This window comes from Suillus subalutaceus, assembly GCF_016647625.1.
Source record: "Suillus subalutaceus strain FC151 chromosome Unknown DFJ58scaffold_5, whole genome shotgun sequence".
Lineage (NCBI taxonomy): Eukaryota > Fungi > Basidiomycota > Agaricomycetes > Boletales > Suillaceae > Suillus > Suillus subalutaceus.
Window position 1 is genome coordinate 535,865 of NW_024540254.1, and position 21,571 is coordinate 557,435.

General features: G+C 49.0%; 12 protein-coding genes across 12 annotated transcripts; 6 read left to right on the forward strand and 6 right to left on the reverse strand.

Moving 5' to 3' along the window:
• Positions 1-5: 5 nt before the first annotated feature.
• DFJ58DRAFT_651193 (component of IIS longevity pathway SMK-1-domain-containing protein) lies at positions 6-3,621 on the reverse strand (the record flags this gene model as incomplete). Its single annotated transcript, XM_041381608.1, has 11 exons — positions 6-852; positions 905-1,065; positions 1,115-1,284; positions 1,336-1,509; positions 1,565-1,700; positions 1,741-2,615; positions 2,671-2,748; positions 2,801-2,897; positions 2,951-3,135; positions 3,218-3,340; positions 3,399-3,621. The coding sequence occupies 11 exons, from the start codon at positions 3,619-3,621 to the stop codon at positions 6-8; spliced, it is 3,069 nt and encodes a 1,022-aa protein (XP_041250011.1).
• A 1,062-nt stretch (positions 3,622-4,683) lies between these two features.
• DFJ58DRAFT_367920 (kinase-like domain-containing protein) lies at positions 4,684-8,024 on the forward strand. The gene is made up of 7 exons (XM_041380068.1): positions 4,684-5,435; positions 5,511-6,670; positions 6,718-6,798; positions 6,859-7,152; positions 7,211-7,372; positions 7,419-7,527; positions 7,578-8,024. Exons 1-7 carry the CDS (start codon positions 4,970-4,972, stop codon positions 7,856-7,858), a joined length of 2,553 nt encoding a protein of 850 aa, XP_041250012.1. The 5' UTR covers positions 4,684-4,969; the 3' UTR covers positions 7,859-8,024.
• DFJ58DRAFT_759739 (uncharacterized protein) lies at positions 7,970-10,641 on the forward strand. The gene is made up of 9 exons (XM_041388367.1): positions 7,970-8,215; positions 8,268-8,462; positions 8,513-8,628; positions 8,679-8,705; positions 9,003-9,021; positions 9,071-9,210; positions 9,261-9,881; positions 9,934-10,032; positions 10,086-10,641. The coding sequence occupies exons 1-9, from the start codon at positions 8,098-8,100 to the stop codon at positions 10,389-10,391; spliced, it is 1,641 nt and encodes a 546-aa protein (XP_041250013.1). The 5' UTR covers positions 7,970-8,097; the 3' UTR covers positions 10,392-10,641.
• Positions 10,642-10,758: 117 nt separating this feature from the next.
• DFJ58DRAFT_721961 (NADH dehydrogenase 1 alpha subcomplex assembly factor 3) lies at positions 10,759-11,376 on the forward strand (the record flags this gene model as incomplete). Its single annotated transcript, XM_041384846.1, has 3 exons — positions 10,759-11,062; positions 11,116-11,216; positions 11,281-11,376. The coding sequence occupies 3 exons, from the start codon at positions 10,759-10,761 to the stop codon at positions 11,374-11,376; spliced, it is 501 nt and encodes a 166-aa protein (XP_041250014.1).
• An 87-nt stretch (positions 11,377-11,463) lies between these two features.
• Positions 11,464-12,121, reverse strand: DFJ58DRAFT_721962 (uncharacterized protein; the record flags this gene model as incomplete). The annotated part of the gene is made up of 3 exons (XM_041384847.1): positions 11,464-11,564; positions 11,632-11,950; positions 12,011-12,121. 3 exons carry the CDS (start codon positions 12,119-12,121, stop codon positions 11,464-11,466), a joined length of 531 nt encoding a protein of 176 aa, XP_041250015.1.
• Positions 12,122-12,131: 10 nt separating this feature from the next.
• Positions 12,132-13,050, forward strand: DFJ58DRAFT_759743 (Ndufa8, NADH-ubiquinone oxidoreductase complex I 19kd subunit). Its single transcript, XM_041388368.1, has 5 exons — positions 12,132-12,315; positions 12,371-12,461; positions 12,510-12,582; positions 12,642-12,701; positions 12,762-13,050. Exons 1-5 carry the CDS (start codon positions 12,159-12,161, stop codon positions 12,849-12,851), a joined length of 471 nt encoding a protein of 156 aa, XP_041250016.1. The 5' UTR covers positions 12,132-12,158; the 3' UTR covers positions 12,852-13,050.
• Positions 13,051-13,089: 39 nt separating this feature from the next.
• DFJ58DRAFT_651395 (uncharacterized protein) lies at positions 13,090-14,595 on the forward strand (the record flags this gene model as incomplete). Its single annotated transcript, XM_041381617.1, has 7 exons — positions 13,090-13,244; positions 13,362-13,533; positions 13,607-13,864; positions 13,963-14,103; positions 14,157-14,228; positions 14,279-14,353; positions 14,404-14,595. 7 exons carry the CDS (start codon positions 13,090-13,092, stop codon positions 14,593-14,595), a joined length of 1,065 nt encoding a protein of 354 aa, XP_041250017.1.
• Positions 14,596-14,745: 150 nt separating this feature from the next.
• On the reverse strand, positions 14,746-15,460 carry DFJ58DRAFT_368124 (NADH dehydrogenase 1 alpha subcomplex). Its single transcript, XM_041380070.1, has 4 exons — positions 15,323-15,460; positions 15,179-15,252; positions 14,982-15,065; positions 14,746-14,923 (listed from the first exon to the last, which is right to left on the reverse strand). Exons 1-4 carry the CDS (start codon positions 15,354-15,356, stop codon positions 14,858-14,860), a joined length of 258 nt encoding a protein of 85 aa, XP_041250018.1. The 5' UTR covers positions 15,357-15,460; the 3' UTR covers positions 14,746-14,857.
• Positions 15,461-15,474: 14 nt separating this feature from the next.
• Positions 15,475-17,174, forward strand: DFJ58DRAFT_759760 (NADP-dependent oxidoreductase domain-containing protein). The gene is made up of 8 exons (XM_041388369.1): positions 15,475-15,909; positions 15,967-16,054; positions 16,137-16,228; positions 16,283-16,363; positions 16,414-16,537; positions 16,589-16,784; positions 16,847-16,896; positions 16,946-17,174. The coding sequence occupies exons 1-8, from the start codon at positions 15,732-15,734 to the stop codon at positions 17,100-17,102; spliced, it is 966 nt and encodes a 321-aa protein (XP_041250019.1). The 5' UTR covers positions 15,475-15,731; the 3' UTR covers positions 17,103-17,174.
• Positions 17,175-18,310, reverse strand: DFJ58DRAFT_759766 (Phospholipase/carboxylesterase/thioesterase). The gene is made up of 3 exons (XM_041388370.1): positions 18,043-18,310; positions 17,526-17,984; positions 17,175-17,476 (listed from the first exon to the last, which is right to left on the reverse strand). Exons 1-3 carry the CDS (start codon positions 18,112-18,114, stop codon positions 17,222-17,224), a joined length of 786 nt encoding a protein of 261 aa, XP_041250020.1. The 5' UTR covers positions 18,115-18,310; the 3' UTR covers positions 17,175-17,221.
• A 141-nt stretch (positions 18,311-18,451) lies between these two features.
• Positions 18,452-19,477, reverse strand: DFJ58DRAFT_881799 (Phospholipase/carboxylesterase/thioesterase; the record flags this gene model as incomplete). The annotated part of the gene is made up of 5 exons (XM_041394559.1): positions 18,452-18,506; positions 18,565-18,816; positions 18,884-19,292; positions 19,326-19,351; positions 19,418-19,477. 5 exons carry the CDS (start codon positions 19,475-19,477, stop codon positions 18,489-18,491), a joined length of 765 nt encoding a protein of 254 aa, XP_041250021.1. The 3' UTR covers positions 18,452-18,488.
• Positions 19,478-20,047: 570 nt separating this feature from the next.
• Positions 20,048-21,366, reverse strand: DFJ58DRAFT_721967 (uncharacterized protein; the record flags this gene model as incomplete). The annotated part of the gene is made up of 4 exons (XM_041384848.1): positions 20,048-20,317; positions 20,381-20,488; positions 20,526-20,636; positions 20,686-21,366. The coding sequence occupies 4 exons, from the start codon at positions 21,364-21,366 to the stop codon at positions 20,048-20,050; spliced, it is 1,170 nt and encodes a 389-aa protein (XP_041250022.1).
• Positions 21,367-21,571: the final 205 nt, after the last annotated feature.

Here is a 21,571-nt window from a genome sequence, read left to right on the forward strand (position 1 = left end):
ACTAGCTAACCAGTATCCCCGTCTTTTACACCAGGTTCTGAAGGTACAGGTGTCAAGGGTTGCGGCGCTGCAGTCACAATACTTCGTAATGCAAGCTTGAACTTTTTTGGTGGATCCTCCCCAGGCTTCACCGTATTTATTCTTCCGCTCGAGGGCTCAGGCTCTTTCCGTGAACCTAGATCAGGTCGTTTTGGCTTATTTGCTAAAATGTCTAGTTGCTCATCATCGTCCTCTCTTCTCCGCTTGTCACCAAGCCGTATTGGCAGCATTGAAAGTTTGGCCGATGCCTTTGAAGGGGCATTTGAAGGAGAAGGGGCAATGGATTTAGAACGGAGTAAAGACTCCAAGAGGTTGTCCTCTTCATCCAAAGAGGACCGCCGAGGAAGAGGGGGCGGGCGTGAAGAAATCTGTCGATGAGATATTCTGGGACTGGGTGGTATGTCTGCAGCAGGCGAAAGGGGTGAGCTGCGTTGGCTGGCTGTCGTAGCAGCTTTGGATATTGGTGCTGAGGGTACTTTGGGCGAGGGTGGGCCAATTTCTTCCTCATCTTCATCGCGATAATCCACTAGAGATTTCAAGGGCGGAGTGCGAGGAAGTGCAAGTGTTTGTGGACGGAAACCTTTCCCAACCATAGCACCACGTCGCTTTCGTTTCAATGTGGTATGCACAGGTGATGACGAACGCCCGCGTAAATGAGGAGAGATAAATGGAGGGTTTTCGTCATATGGATCACGGCTTCCGACTTGAGGAGAGATCGAGGGCGTATGGTTGTCGCTTTCTTCATCCTCAGTATTGAAGTAATCTTCTTCCTCGACGTCAATATTTCGGCCCATATGTCGGGGATCTCGAAGACTCCTATGACGAGAATGAGTAACGGCCTGTCCATTAGACAATAAGTACGTACTTCACTGGTTGTGACTCCTCTTTGGGAGGAGGTTCGACGTTGATCTCCCACCGTCGAATGAAGGACATGAATCTGTGACCACTGAGCGGCGATGCGGCTAGTTGTCGTACCAATGATTCATGCTTTGTCATGCAGTGATTAATCGGGTCTTTAATATTTTCCTGTACCATATAATCAGCTAAACGAAAGAAGAACGAGGAAATGACGCACACGACGCATATGTTCAAAAAACTCCTGACATGAGGCACTCAGTAAACTATCCCGCCGAGACTCCTGTATCGTGAGATCCAGGATCGGTTTGAATACGTCTAGTTTCATAAGGTGGATCATGAAATTTGGGTTGTTGACCTTAAGGCATATTCGGAAAAAGCGAAAGGCAGCTGCGCTCTCCTGTCAGTATAAATACTACACGATATGAACGAGAGATGTACCAAGACGTAAGTGTTTGTCCCGGGCTTTTAAGAATGAGACCATGCGAGCAGAGATGTGGGAGGAAAGCATGGAAAAGTGAATGCGGAAGCCATGCTGTTGAGCAAAGTTGCATACTAAGTCACATAAGTATAGGTAAAGGTTAGTCTTCTCGCGCGAAAGCCTCAGTACTGGCTCTACGAACAGTGAATCAGTTACAAAACGTGATCTACACGTTAGGTAGAAACGAACCAGTCTGGGTCTTGAAATCAGGAATGTCGCTGAATGGTTTGAATAGGAGTTCTATACATCTCTTGTAGAAGTAATCGAGAAACTTCTCAGTTCCTGGGTCGTCTTTCGGACGAAGTAGCTTGACGTTCAAACCAGCCTGAAGCCACTGTGAGATGGTCACAATATGTAAATCAGACAATGCTCACGGGTGTCAAATCAGGACCATCCTTGGGAGAGACATCCAATATGGTCTTCAGGGCGTCACCGACCTGACATTGCAACGCCAAATCCCGAGTATGTGTCAACACTCTGCACATTATTCGTAAAAGCGTCTCAGCTTGCTCTCCCATGGGCCGTCCTTCCTTACTCTCCCTCTCAATAGCCGAGGCTTGCTTGGTGATGTGATTTCGAACACCATTTAAATCGTGATCGAGCAGTGCAGACATCACTTCACCTGCAATGCTGATTGTTGTTTTTGCTTCTGGGTCATTCTCTGAAAGTGAGAACGCCCACTGGACAGCAAATAGGATACCCCGGTTGACAAGGGATCGGAAGAGGGAGATACGAGCAGCAAGCGGCACATTTTTACCCATGACGCAGAGCTGCTGTATAAGCACCAATACCTCTCTACGGAGGGCCAACTCATGCTCCGAGAGATTATCTGGTGGGCCGAAGGAGAAAGGCCTTGGGGTTGATGTGGAGCCATTCGCATGAGCGCCGTTGGGTTTGCCGTCAACATCCATCCCCTCGCGCTTCTCATCCTTGTCTTTCCCTCCCGTCAAAACCTCCTCGTTCACATACAGCGACAATATTTCGCGGAGAAACATGGTGTCCTGTTGGACATGGTTGATTATGTCGATTTGGTTGAAGATAATGCAGGAGTTGAGGACATTGAAGGTGGAGTCGTCGAGAGCGCGCGCGAGAACGACGTCTTTGAGGAACTGTAGACGGTAGGTGTGGTGGATTTTCTTCTGGATCATGATGTCTTGTATGGGAATAGGTTGGTGGAATTTAGAGGTTACATGGAGAAACTCTCGGTAGTTCGCTTTGTGATTTGGGAACTCGGGGTCATCTTGGAGGAAGTCGGATTGAGTTTTGTGCTCATCATGCAGAAATAGGCAACATACATTCAAGCATGCCTACAGCACCAAAGAACACACTGTCATCGAGGATATGTTCGTATAGTCCATGATCATGAATCATTACTACTACAAAATATCGTCAACAAAATTCGTCACGGGAGGCAGATGAGCGCACATATGGTTTGCATGAGACTGCACAATGCATGAAGATTCTCGGCGTTCTCCAAGTCTTCTGCCAACTTGAAGACTTCTATCATCTTCGTGATATATTCCTGCTCAAATCTTAGCGGTCCGTCGTGAAGAAATTGATGATTTGACGACGGACCTCGCGCTGAATATACTCGCATATTCTCTCCCTAATCGCCTGTCCACGCACTAGTGTTTTAATGGCACGTTCAATATCGGGAATATTCCCGAGTTCTGGCTGAGGTAAGTGGCCAGAGCGGATAATCGCTGCTGTCGTGGAGTGGTCGCTTCGGGGAGATGATGAGCCTCCAACACTACTTTCTCCTGAAGGCATAAAAGTCAGATAGTGCAACAGAAGGAGACCAGAATAGAAGCAGCGCGGCATAGGGTCAAGGGTTGTACATACCAACGACATTCATGTGGCGCTGGACCTCGATGATGAAATTCCACACCTCTGCACACCCTTCGGCGTCCTGGAAGCTCAAGGCGTAATCTGCACCATCCGGTTCCGTCCAGACAATCAATGTATCTGGTGGTCGCGTGAGTAGGTATCAGCAGATCCCTGTAAATATGTATACCAGACGGACCTTGTTGGCGTTGATAGACGTCAGTGGTGCGGATGCGAGTAGTCAGGATGAGTTTGTCAAAATGGACTTCCGAGCGAGCGATAAGGAAAGCCTGGTTGGTCTCGTTCTCGAATTGTCCGTAACAAAAAGCGGTCCCTTGGTCAGCCCATTGTGAGCCAATAAGTTTGTAAACCTTTGTAGAACGTGGCAAATGTCGGTCAGAGTTGGCCCTTAATGAACTCATGAAAACAAGACAGGCACGGAAGAACGAGCAAGAGCGTCGGCACTCTTGCTGGTGCGTAGCAAGTTGGTCTGCGCCAAGGTACACCACGTTGTTGAAACGACCCATTCCTGGCATGGTTGACAAACCATACAAGGACGAGATGCAAGATGCCGACACGCAGAAGGGTGATATATGCATGGCTCACCTTGACACGCTTAATATCAGGATCTGTGTCTCGACTTTCCTGTGTGTCCTCGTGTGTATCAGCAGGATTCACAGCCTCGAGCATTGTCATTTCGTCAAGTTTAGGATGGTCTCCAACCCGGTGAAGGTCACTTATCAGCGAACCTCGCGGGTCATGGAGGTCAATATGATTGACAACATGATTTCCTAGTCCATCCTCCGTTCCAGAAAGCCCAGAAAAATCCAGGGAAAGAGGAGGTTGATGTGAATCCTCTTGGTGGAAAAGATGCGTAGCCTGTGATGATAAATTATGATGTTGCCCTTCGTCGTCGCCAGACGTCGTAGACTTGGATTGACTGGCAGCGTCCAGGCCGCTCATGACCAACAAATTGGTTTTGTGCGTCGTCCTCTCGGCGCTGTGGTATTTCCCTACAGAAATGCCTTGCCTTGAGGAATGTTTTGGTGTGAGCTCCCTTCCACCAACTAGAGGCCCTTGCACGCCCGTGAGAACAACATCCAAAGGCGCCACGGACCTTTCCGGCTCCAATTACTCCCAACTCCATTAACGATGAAACAACTCACCTAGTATGTCCATGTCACCAATCCACTTAAACTTGTTCGATGCGGTATCAAAGAAAGGCTCAAGCCCCGTGGCGGTCTCTTCTGATGATATCCCTTGGGCGATATTAATCTGGATCATGATGCTATGACAAAACTCTCTCGATTTGGTGCACCAGGGGCATTAACGACACTATCCAGGATTCCTTCTCACCTCACGTCGATACTACTACGCGTCGCTTTGGTCCCACACTACACATAACTTTATGCTCAAAGCAAAACTGAGCGCTGAACCTTTCACACCGATCCTAGATTACGTAAGATATATGTGCTAACACTGTCCCGATCAGGAGATCGTTGGCTAAAGCCTATAATTGTCTCCTGATGGGCTCATTTGCTTCGCGATGAGCCAAAGCGTGGTGGTCCCTACCCGCTTGCAAGCGGGACTAAGCTTTGGCCACATCCACATTAGTGGTCCATGCCCGCTTGCATTGAACTAAGCTTTGGCCACATCCACATTAGTGATCCAGTGTCCCTAGTGGCGCAGAATATATCCGAGCTCTATTTAACGTCCGGTTTCTTCAGGACCATAGCTCACATATCATCATAACGCCACCCACACTCACCAATGGCTCTCAAACACCTGCTTGCTCGCATCTTCAAGCGATTCAAAAAGTCTGGATCTGCCTCTGCGCTGGACGTCGCTACTGCTGCAACGCCTGCTCCTGCACCACATGTCTCATCTCTGTGTGTTGCTCCCCTAACTGAACGGTCTCCGGCTACCCAAGCAATTTTTCCTGTTAATGTGAACCTCCGATTTCACGTAGTGTTGTCCCCCACTGCCGATGGCGCCCATATGTCGATCCAACAAAGTCAAGTGTTACCTACTCTTGGCACAAGTTGTGAAGGAAGTGCGCACACCGCCCAGGGACCTGCACCGTTTCTCGAGACTTCTACATTAAATTCTCCGGTTGTCTTTAACATTGAAACAACCGCTACGCAGCCGACGGAGAGAGTCGATACGATTCCTGATTTCGTTCTTCCTTCCGTCCGAGGACTAAATCTCTTTGGACTCGGCACGACGTGCCTTCAAGGTATGCAAATCATCGATGATCTTAGAGAGGTGTCTCTCGTCAGTGTAGCACGGATGTTTACTGTTAAGTTTCCAGATGAACAACATCCCTCGAACATGGCTGCCTTAACTCGACCTGCCTCCCTGACGGACACCGCTCGAGACAGCGATATACAGTGCATAGCACCAGTTGAGGTCCAACCTCGCACAGCGCTTGTGACACCTCATTCTCCACTTTCCGAATTTGCCGTCGCGACACCAGGTGTGGCTCGGACCATGCAGACCATCGAGAGCAAGGACATCGAGACGCCTCAAAAATGCGCCGGCGCAAGACCACTAATTCAAATTGCAGGACCTTCTGTTGGACCTACTGCTGAAGCTGTCGTACCGTCCATGGCGCCTACTATCCCCGACGAACCTTCCTCCCAGAAAGCACGCCTGGGCCTACAGCGATATGATTTTGTGTTTCCACATTTTCCCCTTAGCCAATTGCTATCGCCTGCCGCTCACGCTTCCTCCCACAAATCACGCCTAGACCCACAGCTATACGATTCTTTAATTCCACAGCGTGAACGTGACCGATCACCACCGCCTGCCCCCCATGAGCCACCGCGGTGCCCACCAGGTCTAAAGCTTCCCGCAGATAGGAAGCCGGGAGTCCAAGCTGGGCACTTACGTTCTGCACGTTCTGTACACCCTACACAGCAGGGACCTCCCTTCGAATTACGACAGGATATTCCAAAGCGGATTCTCGACAACGACGCATCGCCACGACCTCCGCGAGGCAATACCGCGCTAAATCACGCCGGTATGTTACCGGCTCTTGAATCCAGTGTCTCGAATTTTCAGCTGTATAATTGCCCGCCGACACCTGAGGTAACACAGGCCAGTACTATCGTTGAAAGGATCTCGAACAATGGGAATCTTGCCTATTCCATTCAGGCAGGCGGTCACAAGTACGTCGCCACGGCACAGGTCGGCAGTGGTGGATTCGGTTATGTCTGGTACGCTATCAAGGACCAGAAAGAGGAGGTCGCCATCAAGGTCATCGACAAGGCTGGACTACTTGCGCAATTTGTTTACTGCGCCAAGGACAAACGGCCGACCATGCAGCAACTGCTTGAAGGCTCTCAAGCAGCAGCGGCGGCTATCAGCTCTGAATATGAAGCATTCAAGCGTGTCACCGAAGAGCGATCCCCATTTCTGACTCCTTTGTTGCATGCCTTCGAGGACGAGGATAATTTCTACTTCGTAATGGTGCGTTTTCCTGACCATCATCTGACTTGGTGTTGAACGTCCCCCAGAGGTTCTACCCGCAGACTCTTCGCACTAGGGCAAAATTTGGATTCATGCATTGGCAATTGCGTCTTGTTGCTGCTGAGCTTGTAAGTATCACCTATATTCTGCATGCAAGTTCAATCTGACGCCCCTTGTTGCTCCCAAAGCTTCTCGCCCTCCAGCATCTTCACAAACTGCGTGTCGTACATTTGGACTTGAAGATGGAAAACGTGCTCGTAACTCCGTCCGGCCACGTATGCATTGCAGATTTTGGCAATGCTGAAGTCCTGGACCGCAAATTGACTTATCAGCAATTCCACAACGAGCGTATGTACGGTGCATCGGGTACCGACGGTTACCTTCCTCCAGAGCGAGTCAAGGGAGATCAGGGATATAACTTCAAGACGGACACCTGGACCTATGGTTCCATTTTACTGGAGCTTTTGCTGATAAATGGCGGGGTGAGTAATTCTTTGTGGTTCCGTGCGTCCTGACATTAAAGCTTACCCGACTCGCAAGCACTGGTACTCTATATATCATTTCAGTGATGGAACACATAAATTTGGCAACGACCACAAGATACCAGCGGGTTACAATGGAGAACGCCGACTGGCTTTCATAAGACCGAACGATGAAATAGATCTCATCCAAGATAAGGACGCCAAGGATCTTCTTTATTCTGTATGTCTCCACGTCTTTGTGTTGACGTTGGCTTAACCCACATCAGATTTTCTTCCCCCAACACCATGCCATGAGACCTGATTCGGAGTCAATTCGCAGTCATCCATTTTTCGCGTGCGTTGACTGGATGAAGTTAGAGAATCGGGGATACGATCGTAAGTCCATGACCAAGTCTGCTGGCGTGCCCTTGCTCACGTCCCACTAGCCATGTTCAAAGCTTGCTTGGGCAACGCACCACTCCAATCTGTAGACTCTGGAAAGATTGCCATTGAATGCTCTCATCCTCGGCTCCCAGAATTCAAGAAAGCTGTGCTCGAGCAGGGCAACAATAATTTTGCTTTCGGGCGAATGTACGTGGACTATAAGTGCCCGACCGAATTGGCGCATGATGCTATGCATGGAGCCACTTGCAGGGCTCCAGGGACTAAAGTGCCTCGGAGGCATGTTTGTCAATGTGACTTGCCTGCCGACTGGAACAAGGGTTGACATTAATATTCACCGGTTTACCACGAAGCATCCGAGCATGACCCCTTAAAAATTTGTATATTCCAGTTATTTATGATCGTTACACTTGTAATGCTATACATACTCACGAACGTCAATTGATGTGCACTTGAATTGAATTGAACGCGTAGGGGTCGCTGACATAATTCATCTTCCGAATTTCCTCTTGCCAAGTGGCCCAGTGACGTTTGAACTTTTCTGTTCTCTTCCTTCCACACAAAATGAACAGGTCCACGACAATAATAACCGTTGCAGGCGTCGCAGTCGGTGGCGTCCTTGCATACGCTGTGTACTTCGACTACAAGAGGAGAACCGACGCCAACTTCCGCAAACAACTTCGTAAGTTTTCACTAGCAGAGTCTTTTGTTACGCAGTTGACATAGCGTTTCAGGGAAAGAAAAAAAGCGTGTCAAGCAGAGCCAGACACCGTCTGAATCTGGTCAGAGTGCAACCGGGGGAGTGGATGCAAATGACTTGCGGAGCGCGTTGGAGAGCGTGCGCAACGAAGAAGTGCCACCTGGGCCGGAGGAAAAGGAACAGTATTTCATGAAGCAAGTTGGGATGGGTGAACAACTATGTGCGAAAGGTAATTAGCAGTTTCGTTTTGGGATGATTGCTGCTTGATTGGTTTTCAAGGTCCTGTCTACCACCTTCCTGCTGCGATGTGTTTCTATCGCGCGTTGCGCGTGTATCCATCACCCGTGGAGCTGATTGTGATTTACGAGAAGACTGTTCCTCCACCTGTTTTCCAGGTACGTCTTTTTTTTGATGACTGTCGATTGTGTTGACCTGGCCATCACAGCTTGTGATGGAACTTACCAATTTGGACGTGAGTAATGATCCTTCACTGGCAGAGGGGAAAATTGGACCACTGTCTGACGGGGAGGACGAATCGAGTCCCTCACGGGGCCCACCCTCGGAAGCATCCTCACAAGAGTGGGACGAGGTCACAGACCCGAGCAGTCAGACGCCTGCCCTGTGACTATGACTGCGAGTCACAGATATGCTAGCCCTGTAGCCTGCACCCTAACCCCTTATCTGTCAAATTGCATATCTATCTCTTTCTTGGTTGTTTCAATGGTATCTGATTCTGAGTTTTGTTTCATGTTTTGGTCGTCACTGTTAGGTCAAAGACCGAGTTGAAGGTACGCTGCTCGGGTGTGTGTTCTCAATGCAGGACTAAAGATGAGATAGGGTATTATACGTTCTTCCCGCCGAAGGCAATGAATGTCGCAGTTGAGACTGTCGATGTCCCTGATGGCAAGGGCGGAACCATGTCGAAGAAAGTCCTTGTCGTGACAAAAGATTTCAAGGCTGGTGAAGTCATCTACCTGGTAAATCGCCTGTTCCATGTCTCTTAAATCCGTCTTCATCTTCTCCACAGGAAGATCCAATCGTGGCCGTTCTCGATGCCGACCTTCAAGGGAAAGGCACACATTGTAGCTATTGCCTGCGCCAGATCCAAAACGATCCCATCCATCCAGAATCTGATCGCCTCCACAGCGTTTACTGCTCATCTGACTGCCTGACCCAGCACAAAGCACACTCGCAGACTCTGCTCTTCACGCTCGAGTCGCCTTTGCCTGCCGCCATCGCGCCCGAAATGGGAGACACGCTACGTAAGGAGCGGGAAAATGCCCAAAACGCGTTCGTCGAGTATCTCATACAGACCAAAAGGGCCGCACCAGAACTTGTGGCACGATTCGTTGCGCGACAGGTCAGCGCGGAGACTGCTAAGATGTTGCCCCGCGGAATACTGCCTGGCGTCGCTTCCGAACCGGTGCTGACAGACGGTGGGGAGTACTCGCTGTACGATCACCTCGAGCGCCTAAGATACCTCGAGGTGAAGCCCGCAGATCATGAGACTCGCGTCTTGAAGGATGTACTGCAGACTGCGCTCCCGGGACTTGAACAATTCCTTACGGAGGAACGGCATGCAACCTTCGTCGGGAAGATGTCGTACAACTCGTATGGAGTATACTTCGGTGAAGGAAGGGAGGACAAGGTGAGCTCGTCTTATGTTTTTGAGAATGTTATGTTCTTACATCACGATGTAGCCTGAGACAGCTGCTCGCCCTGAGAACGCCGAGAAAACACGCACACCCTGCGGTACCTCCAAGCAGATCGGTACGGGCTTTTACGCAGTGTCATCCTACGTGAGTTCCTAGTTCTTCTTCAATACACCCTTTCTCATTGCATCGACCCCCAGATCTCGCATAACTGCGCACCCTCCGCTAAGCCTGTCTTCCCAACTGGCACTGCACAGCTGCAACTTGTGGCCACCTGCGCACTTCAAAAAGGCGACGAGATCACCGTCGCGTATGTGGACGTATCACAGCACTCTGAGGAGACACTCGAGGTAGCACGCCGGCGTCGCCGCATGGAGCTCGCGAGGGGATGGCGGTTTGCGTGCTCTTGCAAGCGCTGTGCTGAGGAAGGATTGGAAGGTGAGATTGAGGAAGGAGGGGACGAGAGCAGGGTAGAGGACATTGTGACAAGGGCCGAGGGGTCATAAGTGGATATGGATATTTCGTGCGTAATGCGGCGACTCGGGGGCTGGTGGATCAGCAGATTCAGAATACATTTATATTGGCTCGTTAATGACTGCATGCATGGACCTTTTGATTAGCATATTACTCCTTACTCTCCACCATTGCGCGCCGTCGTCGGCGATGCCATTGCTCTGTCCTGTGTCATAAGTTTGGGATTGTTTTACGCATGAGTCAACACTACTGGCGCAACATTTGCTTTACAATCGAGATACATTCCGTTTTGCTCGTCGTGCATGGATCTATGAGCTCGGAAAACGATTATTATGGCTTGTTATTTGAGCTCTGGAAATCAGGCTCTATATTTAGGTTCTTTCTTGTATGAATTCCATGATGTCTACATTCATCGTACACCGCTTCCGCTTCTCACTGTCACGACGCGCCCTACATACGACTGCAATCCGGTATGTCGACCGTCCAACGGCATTCACGAACATGCTTGCAGGGGATGTTCCGCCCCCTGTGCAAGTTAGTTCTATAACGTCGGCAGGTATCCAGCTAGCAGACGGGCTTGTCCTTCCATCTGCGTCCATCTTCCTGGACGGCAAGGTCTTTTTGTGGAATGTTCCCTCGCATCTATGGGATGGCTGGGGTCGCGAGCATCTGAGTGTATTTGAGACTGTTGTCCCGAAACCAGGTGCGTTCGGAGACTTGCAATTCACTGACCGAACAGGACTGAACACAAAGTAGAAATATTGGTGTTTGGCACTGGGAGACGGATGGAGCTTCCGCCTCCGAGTATAAGAGGCTACCTGAAGGAGATGGGAATACAACTTGACATCATGGATACGGTGAGGTCTATTGTCTATACATTGCGAATGTAGTGCTAATCTCGATGATTCCTCGGACTTCCAGAGAAACGCGTGCTCGACGTATAACTTGCTCGCGGAAGAGGGTCGGCGGGTAGCCGCTGCATTGCTCCCATACACCCCGCGCCCATGGCGGTCATAATACTGGCTGCAGTAATATGATCTGACTCTTGCCTCCACATGTTCTTCATAATACATCCTTTTTGAAAATTCATGCGGCATGAGATGACTATTCGGGTAGCGCCTTGCGTTTGCCTTTATTCACGGGAGGCTCTTCCTCATCATCGTCAAGGAGAGAAGGCTGCGAGACTTCAACTGGCATCAAATTGCCTGGCAGAGACATCAGAATCAAACATCAGCACAACAACGAATTTGACAGCTTGCATGGTACACTCACCGTCTTCGTCTCTAAATTGAAAATATAGTACCTCCCAGTTTGTTAGGAGGCCTCTGATAGCCTTGTCTGCCTCAAGGGCCTCATAAATCACCCCTGACCTGCCCTTCTCCTTCCCTTTTACTGTGCGCGCCAGCTCAAATTCGCTCGTGCTTTGAACGTGAGGGAAGCTGTCATCCTCAGTTGCGACGCGAGATGTGAGCGCAGAAAGCGCCTCATCCTTAAGTAACGCGATCGTTGCGGATTGGGGGACTGTTAGGAATATCGTGACTTGGTGTGTTTTGGCCAAAATTTGGTAGGCTTTTGGGGCTGCTCTTGGAGGCTGGCAACGTTGTACACATCAGGAGGTTATACCAAGTTAGCAGCTGTAGCATGAACTCACCATCTTCCTTAGCTTGCTGTGCAAGTACTTTGCAGAACAGAGAGCAAGGTGCTGCAGACCTAAAACGGAATCTGAAAACTCCGCGTGATCAAGAAAGGCAATCGTCCACATCAAGTCCACATTCCGAAGTTGACCGTACTCGACGACGATGAGCGGCTTTCGCGACAGCGCCTCAGGCAGCCAGCCCTACAAGGACCCAACACCACTCCCGGACTCTGTTCCGCGTGTTCAGGAGCTCGGCGCAACCAGTGCCCCGCTGAAGTCCGCTGCATTTTTCATTGGCGCTTACTGCAAAGAGTATAATGGTACGTTGTAATCAAATTACACGGGGAGGGATGTTGATGAGGTGTATATTGGTAGAGGATTTTATGCTTTGCAAGAATGAGGGCCGGGGCGACCCGGGACAATGTCTGAAGGAGGGCAGGCGTGTTACACGGTGTGCAACCGACTTGTGCGTATCGTTCCCTGTTCGTTTATTCACTTCTGATAAAGCCGGCAGGATTAACAAGATGCGGGAAAACTGCCTTGAGCAGTTTGACGCGCACTGGAACTGCCTGGAGCTGAACAATCAGGTACGTAGGGTCTCGGAGCTAATCAATGGCAGTTCTTACATTTACCCCACATTTCTTAGGAATATTATGCCTGTAGAAAACCCGAGCGTACCTTGAACAAGTGCATGTTTGAAAAGCTCGTGCGTGTCTTGTTCATGTCACAATTGCTGCCTTTGTGCTAATGTCCGGTTACTCGTCAGGGCCTGACAAAGACGATACCTGGCACTCCAGCGGGGAAGAAGCAGATACATGAAGTAGAGAAACCGATATATACCACAGTACAGCGGTGAGGGCTCTCCCAGCATTTACTAGACTACCTGCGATAGCCCTGGGTCGATTATCCGTGCTGTTCTGGATCAACAGTGCTTCCTTTCCGCGGAATTTTTTGTGCAAGAAGCTTTTGAGAGATGATCTTCAGAATTGTAAATCGTGAAAGCGCAGAAAATTGTGATCACCTATTAGTGAATATACGAGTCTGATTATTGAGAAGATGATGCAAAATGAGCGCTTGCACGCGTCCGAATACGAATGATCTCATTCTCGTTCCGCCATGTCGTGCGAGTGCTCTCAGCGCGCAGACTTTACACGACTGCATCAGGCGCAAGCTCAGTCATAACACCCACACATTCTATATACCTTAGCACGTCGACCAACCCATATTTCAATCTCTCGTTCGAAGACTGGTAGGCCGTTCGCTGCTCGGTATCCGTGACATGCTAATATGATCGTTCACTTGCGCTTGCACCGGAAATCTGATAATGATGCTTCCTGGCTTGACTCGTTCACGGATGCATATCCAGGCTATTCAGACACGCCCCTCAGAAGGAACCGTTACTCCTGTTGTATAGAGATGCACCGTGTGTCGTCATAGGACGCAACCAAAATCCATGGAAAGAGGTCAATCTCCGTGCAGCCCGTGCGCAGGGAATTCCATGGGTGCGTAGGCGCAGCGGGGGCGGGACAGTGTACCATGTACGTCTCCATTACCATACAGTGTATCCTGGACATAATACAACCCCACATACCAACTTACTCTAACACTCAGGACCTTGGCAACACGAACTTCTCCATCCACGTCCCACGCACGACTTTTGACCGCAGCGCTACTGCGCAGGTCGTTCTCCGGGCCGTGCGTGCGCTTGGCGTCGATGCAGACGTGAATGAGCGGAACGATATTTGTGTGGGAGGTGAGAAGGCGTCAGGCTCGGCGTACAAAATCGTGAGCGGGCGTGCGTACCACCACGGGACGATGCTGATTACCACGAGGCTTGATACGCTGGGAGATTTGTTGAGGGTAGACAAGGTTCGTTTTTTCTTTCTCGATGATATTGGACACTCTTTGTTTCTGTACTCTTTCAGTGCAAGGGCTTTTTTGCTGATTGGTATATTGGCGTGCGACAGGACACAATGTTTACGAAGGGTGTCGCGTCTGTGCGTTCGCCGGTGTGCAACCTCGCTCGATTCAGTGAAAAAGTGAGCCACGACGCGTTCGTGAATGCTGTCGTGGACTCGTTCAAAGCCGAATATGGCGTTCACGACGAAGTAACACTTTCTTATCTAAACACGTCTTTCGCCAACTAAACAGAAAATGCTAGCCATGCATCGTGAACGATGCTGACGACCTCGCGCGAATAGGATACATTCAACGCGGGATGGCAGAGCTACCTGTAAGCTCCCCTTCATTATCTGCACGCGGTTACATTACCCCTTCTTGTAGAGCTGGGATTGGGCTTTTGGCCAGACTCCTGAGTTCGAGTACACGATCAAGAAGTCGTTCGTGTGGGGCGATGTCGTAAGTCCGTTCCCCTCCGTTGCTGCATTTCCTGAACTCTGTACCAACAGACAGCACACATCCACGCTCGACACGGGGTGATTCTCTCCTGCACACTGCAAGGGTTGGATTCTGAGCTTGGAAAGGCTCTCGAGGGCAAGCGGTATGGGTTTGTTGAAGATGAAGAGCTGGGTGTAGATGTGAGTGGAAGGGAAGAGGTCGTGTTGGCGTGGCTGAAGGAGGAGATGAGTTCCTATGAATGATATTGTTTTCAGTAGATGTATGAAAACGACAGTGCTCATAGATACGGATATAATGTGAACTTGCGAACGTAGAAATCTGGTTTTTCTGGCGATCCTAGTAAATATGCTTCGGGTGCTTTCACAGACTTCGTTCTAGCGCAAGAATATTTGTTCCTTTTGCAGGATATCTCCCAATGGCAAGTCGTCCCTGCCCATTGAAGGTTGGTGTGTAATATCCATCTAAAGAGCAATTTCATTCAAGGTAGTATGGTATGTGGTATCGTTATGATGTAGCTTCCGTGTACCATGCGCTACTCGTCTCGAAACCTTCTGGAGGTACCGGGTTTGACTAGAAAAGTGCATGATATTTATTCAAGCGTGGACGCAAGTGTAAAGACAGTACATACGGATTGTCCACGTATGTGTCCTGTTAGCCGCCTATCACGGTCCATCATCATCTCGTCCCAAGAATCGATGTGGTATCGAACAGGCTAGGAAGTTGTCAATTTGTCCAAGCGTAATGGATTATGCGAATTACAGAAGACGATGAAACAGTCAGATACTGGTGTTATCCACAACTTCATAAAACAAATTCTAGACATACCTTGCCTTGATTCTGAGCCCTCTTAGAAACATTCAAGAGCGTTCCGGCCGCTGCAAACATTGAAGTAACCAGGCCTGCAGTGTCATTAAGAATATGATACCATCAAGTCAGCAAAGTATCCTCTTGGATTTTGAGAGAGCGTACCGAACGGAATGAGAGCTTCCCATGGGACAGGCATTGTAGAATGTGGTTCAGTGATCAGAAATGTTATGTATCTGAGTTGATGTTTGCAGAGGGAGTTGGCGTCTCCGATTTGTTTGGTCTCATTTGTTCCTATTCTACAAGAGTTTCAGAACGTCGACGTCCACTTTCTCAATGTATGGTCGCAGCACCAAAAATCATACTAGGCAAGTATTTATGTTTGAACGTGGCACTACCACCAAATATATATCGGGATCTACTCTGAAATATCCTGATTCCTTGGCAAACAAGGTATCAAGGTATTCCAATGTTGCGAGAAACTTTCGAATGTGCCCTCTACCCCTTTGGAACCGGCAAGCATGAATGTTCAATGCGCCAGCAGGGCTAACCACAAACTTTGAACGTCACAACCATGGCAGGATTGTGTCACTTTGCCACGTCGCAAATTTTACCACGCGCTTCGTTATCACTCGAGGTACTTCTTTGTGAGAGGTTTTGGGCCCAGGCCTTTGATATCACTGCGGCCGAACCTTTTCATCCCCTCTCCATCATGGTGTTAAGCTTCCAAAGTGTCACCCAACTCCTCTCAGGTAATTTTATTATCTAGTCATTGACATCGGTGTAGTGCCTGACACATCCATCGACAGGCGGTACCATGCCCGTTATCGGGCTCGGGGTTTATTTGAACGATGAATGCGCAGTAGCTTGCCAAGTTGCCTTGGAGGAGGGGTATAGGTAATTCCTCTGTCTGTCGGCAAACTTAATCGAGTAGTCGACTCCCCAATAACCGAATCAACTGATGATACTGATATCGAAGGATGATCGACTCGGCGAGGTATTACAGGAATGAAGCTCAAGTAGGGGTAGGCGTCCGACGAAGTGGAATCCCCCGCGAGCAAATATTCATCAGTATGAGTTTTGTTGATGCAGGATGGTTCAGTCGTTAATTCGAGACACTTACAGCCTCCAAAATCTACCATGTTGACTTCGGTTTTGCGAGGGCCCGCGAATGTATCCAGGAGTCAGTAGACCAGCTGGGCCTGGGTAGGTCTTCATTGACTTATATATAAACGTAATGCCGAGAGCATTACAAGGCTATTACGACTTGTACTTGATCCATTCTCCGGTAACTGGGAAGGAGAAGCGGATCGCGACCTACAGAGCCCTCGTTGAAGCGAAGAAGGATGGCCTCGTAAAGAAGATCGGTGTTTCAAATTAGTGGGTTCATCGTTTCTTGATATCGGCTTAACCTATTGAATTTCTTGATAGCTCCGGAAAGCACATCGACGAAATTATTGATGCTGGACTGGAGTTGCCTGATGTCAATCAAATTGAACTCCACCCGTTCTGCCAACAAAGACCTATCGTTGAGTATTGTCGGGCAAAAGGCATCACAGTGCAAGCATATTCTCCGCTTGTCACGGGCCGAATGGATCATGATGTATTTAGACAGCTTGCAAAGAAGGTTTACTAATTCTCAAAAATCTTTTTTATATGCAAGCTTACGTTGAGACAATCCGTCCGCAGCACGATAAGGACGAGGCACAAATCCTCATTCGGTGGTCGCTGCAAAAGGGGTAAGCACCTTCATGGCAAACCTTAACTCAGAACTTATAAATCCTTTAGATATATCCCCCTTCCGAAATCTTCCCGTTCAGAGCGCATCAGATCTAACGCTCAAGTCTTTAATTTCGAGCTGGATAACGATGACATGGATGCACTTGATGCACTCGATCAAGGTGGGAAAGGTGCGGTAACATGGAATCCGGTTGAGGAGCCATGATATGAAATGGACTACGAGAGTGTTGCTGTCGAGTTAATACCAGGTCGAACAAATTTTTATTTTCAATCTAACAGGGTGCGAAAGAAAAGTCTCAGTACGCAGAAAGATTGACACGCCCCCTATCCTTCCAAAGGAAGGACCTTTTTCAAGAAAAACCTCAGGTCCTCCATCTCAGATTCAGCCATCCAATGCGCTATGCCGTACGACATAAAGCTCACGCCCGGGTCTCCTACCTTCGTATATTGTCCATATCTGACATCGAGTTCATCTCCTATGAACTTGGCTGACTCCCAGCTCAAACCCCAGGTCACGGATTCATTCTGCACTCCATGACCCCAGAACACGGGTATCGTAGATGCATGCATGGACAACCGCTGCAAACACAATTAAGAAATCTCGCTACATTTGAAAGTTTCCTCTCACCTTTTTGTATTTTTCTCGCATGGGGAGCCAACCACCCAGACATATGACACCTCCCAACTTCCAACCATCTTTCGTATCGGATGCACCCCTCCACTGATTACCACCCAAACCTGTGATGAGGGATATCGCGCCCCCTTGGCCAAATCCCCCTAGCACGATACGTCCTTGTGGAATTCCTGAATTGATCTCAGACTGGATAAAGGCATCTAAATGTTTGACGCTTTGCATAATTCCCTCATCATACTCCTTAATGTCATCGTATTCCGACGAATACACCAAAGGCTCGCGCAAGACGTCAAGCCAGCCCCTGGCTGAACTTTGCCTCCTCGGATCTTCTTTCCACGCAGTGATGGAGCGCTCAGGCGCATTAGGGAACACCCACTTGATGTGTGGAAGCTGGGATGCAATCATGCGCATCTCCTTGTTGTTTGAGAACTCCAGGCCATTATCTCCTAGTCCCTATGAGCACGTCAAAGATGAATATGTATGTCCCTCTCGCGATCGCCACAGCACGTACATGAGCGAATATGACCGTGGCGGCGTGCTTTGTCTTCGGGGTTATGGTCACAAAAGTTAGTGGTAGAGACATCGTCTCACAAGACAGAGCAGGTTTAGCCCGGGAGCAAAGAGTACTGCATGAAAGAGGGCCACGTAGGAAACTTGAACCCCACTTTGCGCCCACATTCTCACTGGCAGGATGTGGTGGGTAAGGATGCTGTGATCTATGCCTGCCACGTGTCGATACAACATCGAGATGTGGCGGAATATATAGGGGTCGTTCGCACACGAATTTCTCGCGAATATCGGGCACAATATTCACGTCAAGCAATAATTCAGAAATGTCAAAGGGAGAGCAAATACAATGCATAATTTGTCTCCAAATTGTCTAATGGACCGGATAACGAATGCAGGCACCGAACATATGAATGGAACCAGAGCTATGGTCTCTTGCAACATTTTGCTTCACAGGTTCTGGGTTTGCTACAAATAACCATCACTGTCAGTGTGTATTTGATCGAGGAGGTTCATTCAACCGTACCTGTGGTATGACAGTTCCCAAGAATGTCACCAGGTCTTCCATCTCTTTCTTGCATGACGCATGGCCCATGCGTTCATATGACCGAAAGTTGATTCCAGGAGCGCCAAGTTGGTCATGGGCATCGTGCTTCACGATACCAAGTTGATCTTGAAGCAATTCAACTGAAACCTCCCCCACTTTATAATATATCACTGCATCTGCTGTCCCATGTCCCCATAATACCGGGATAGATTTGGCGTGCGGGGAAATGCGCTGTAGGATTGATCAGTATCATCATGTTATATGGGAGAAGAATTTATGACGGTGTATTACTACTGACCGACTTGAACTTCTCTCTGAGTGGCATCCAACCGCTCAGCACGACTACACCAGCCAGCTTGCTATCATCCCCGAAACTCTTCGTTCTCCAGTCTTTACCACCCAAACCCGCCACCAAAGCCAGGGCTCCTCCTTGACTGAATCCACCCACGACGATACGACTTTCTGGTATTCCAGCCTTAACTTCTGCTTGAACCAGGTCGTCTATGATCTGAACACCGTTCTTCACGCTCTCGTCATCCTCGAATACTTTGTTCAAGTACTGCCCAGGTTGAAGCGGGAGATTAGATATATCAAACCATGAGGGCATCCGAGTGCCGAAGTTTGCTGTGACCGCTTGCTCAGGCGCATCTGGAAAGATCCATTTGACATGAGGAAGTTGGGCGGGGATTGTCAGTTCACCGGGTTTCCTGTAGTCGTAATCGCCGCTTATCGCTGCGCGCCAACTTTCTCCCTCGTCGCCGAGACCCTGCAAGGTGAGACTGAGTCAGCACATTATCTCCAGCACGATCAAGAATTGGCATTGCGGACGTACATGAGCAAAGATGACGGTTGCAGTGTGCGCTGCGGTCGGCTGGATGATGACTGACGGCATCTGATGTGGATATCTATGTGGATAGGTACAGAAAGTTCGCGCAGCCAACGATAGGAAACATTGCAATCCACGTGAACTAGGCATGGCTATTAAATAGCATTAATCAGTATTGGGTGATATAGCGGCTGCAATTTGGCCCTGAGGCTTCTAAGCGAAGCTTTCTGAACATATGCCAACAATAATACCTTCAACTTATCAAGGAGCTCGCTTCGAATAACGATTGCAGGTTCAAGCCATGTCCTATGTGACTATATAGCTCTCCCCTAACGGTCTACGGCCTGAAGGAAGACAGACGTCACCCCTATTCATAACCATGCCCAACGCACAGGGTCTGAACTTACCTGAAGCAGCGGCAGTATGTATTATGCTTGGCAAAAAAAATGAACGCAAGCGCGAATTTATCGTGCATAATATGCATGGCAATTTTAATCGCACGGTGGTAGCGCGATGGGTGCGGGAAAATTTTTAACCAAGGCTAGAAGCAAGCGACTCGTGATAAAAAATGGATCCCAATATGTTGGCTCCGAATCATGTCACTTGCAGCACCTGATAAGAGTGCAGGTAGAGACATTATCGACATGCCATGGGTAGCACTGGTTGGGATCTAGAGCTGGAAACCCCGTCGTCCTGGTCATTTTCTTCCCCATCATCGCTCGAAGCCACCACCTCAGCTCCGTCGGCATCCTCCTGGTCCTCCCGACTTTCATCTTCAACAAGCTCTCCCTCAGGGGATGCACCTGGATTGATCATTTTCCTTTGGAACTTCCTCTTTGGAATAACGCTCCAAAATGCCTGCTCCCAGTCCCGTGTTTCAACCCACTTCAGTAATATTTCGAATACCTATAGGTAAACCGGACAGCCTTCGCCATCAGAAAGACAAACGACGGAACAAACATATGTCACCTGGTTGACCGTGAGCACCTTCCTCGTTGTTAACGATGCTATATATCGGCCTATAGGAAGGCGTGCGTGTCGGATGGATGACGTTTTGGCTTTTTCAAGGCAGAGATTCTAATATATATTTGTCAGATCAGGGTGGAGGAATTACGGAGGATTTGAGGAGCGGATCGGAGAAGGCGAACATAGGGTCACTAAAAATGATAACGACTCCATTTTCTGGTTTTTCCAAGGGATCCACCCGCCCAGGCTCTTGGTAGTTCTTGGGTACGATAATACCGAACCGGATATGAATTTTTCGAAGTACATACCTTGTATCGGTTGTGATCGCAAATACCTCCGATAACGTATATTTCTCCCTCCTTAAGTTCCATGAGCTCTTCCTCGGAATCAGCGGTCAGGTAAACCACACTTGCGCGTTGTGCTTCCAGGCCTTCATCTCCGCTGCAAGAATCGGAATTGGATGTCCATATTCGATCGTAACCTTCCTCCCACCACTTTGTATTCGTCCATCGCTTGTATCCAGCATCGTTTATGGCATCTAGCCGCGCCTTTGTTCGCCCATTGAGGGATGTAAATAATAGTGAGGTAAACGGAGTAGATGATCGTCGATTCGCGCTGTATGTATATGTTAGTTGGGAAGTTAAAGAGGTCACTTCCTGCAGGTATGCTCGTGCCAGTACAATAATGACGACGGTGTTCGTACGCACCTTGTCCGTCATCATGTCATCGAAACCCAGGTCTATTACCACTTGCGCAGCAAATGAGGTTTGATCAAATCCACCCATCTTACGACGCTTCCGTGGCTCCGTATCACCTACTTGTGCACGCTCTCGTCGCTTGCGTTTTTTCGCCTCCTTCTCGCGCGCACGACGTTCAGCCTTTTGATCTTGTAAGCGAGCTGCTTTTGCGGCTCTCTTTTGGGCTTTCTTTGAGAGAGGTTGTGAAGTGATAGAATTTTCTTCGGCTTGGGCAATCACTGGCTGTTCCATGATGATTACTGTGAGCTTCGATCCCAGCCTACAAGTAGGGATGCGTAATGTCGGTGTCATTTACAAATGGTTAAGGTTGAATTGCCACCGCGGCCGGGGACCGCCGGCACTAGTACGGGATTAATTTAGATAAGAGATCGATCGTGGTATGGCACTAGCGTACAAGACGACGGTCAAATATAACGATCAAATATGCCGCAAGCAG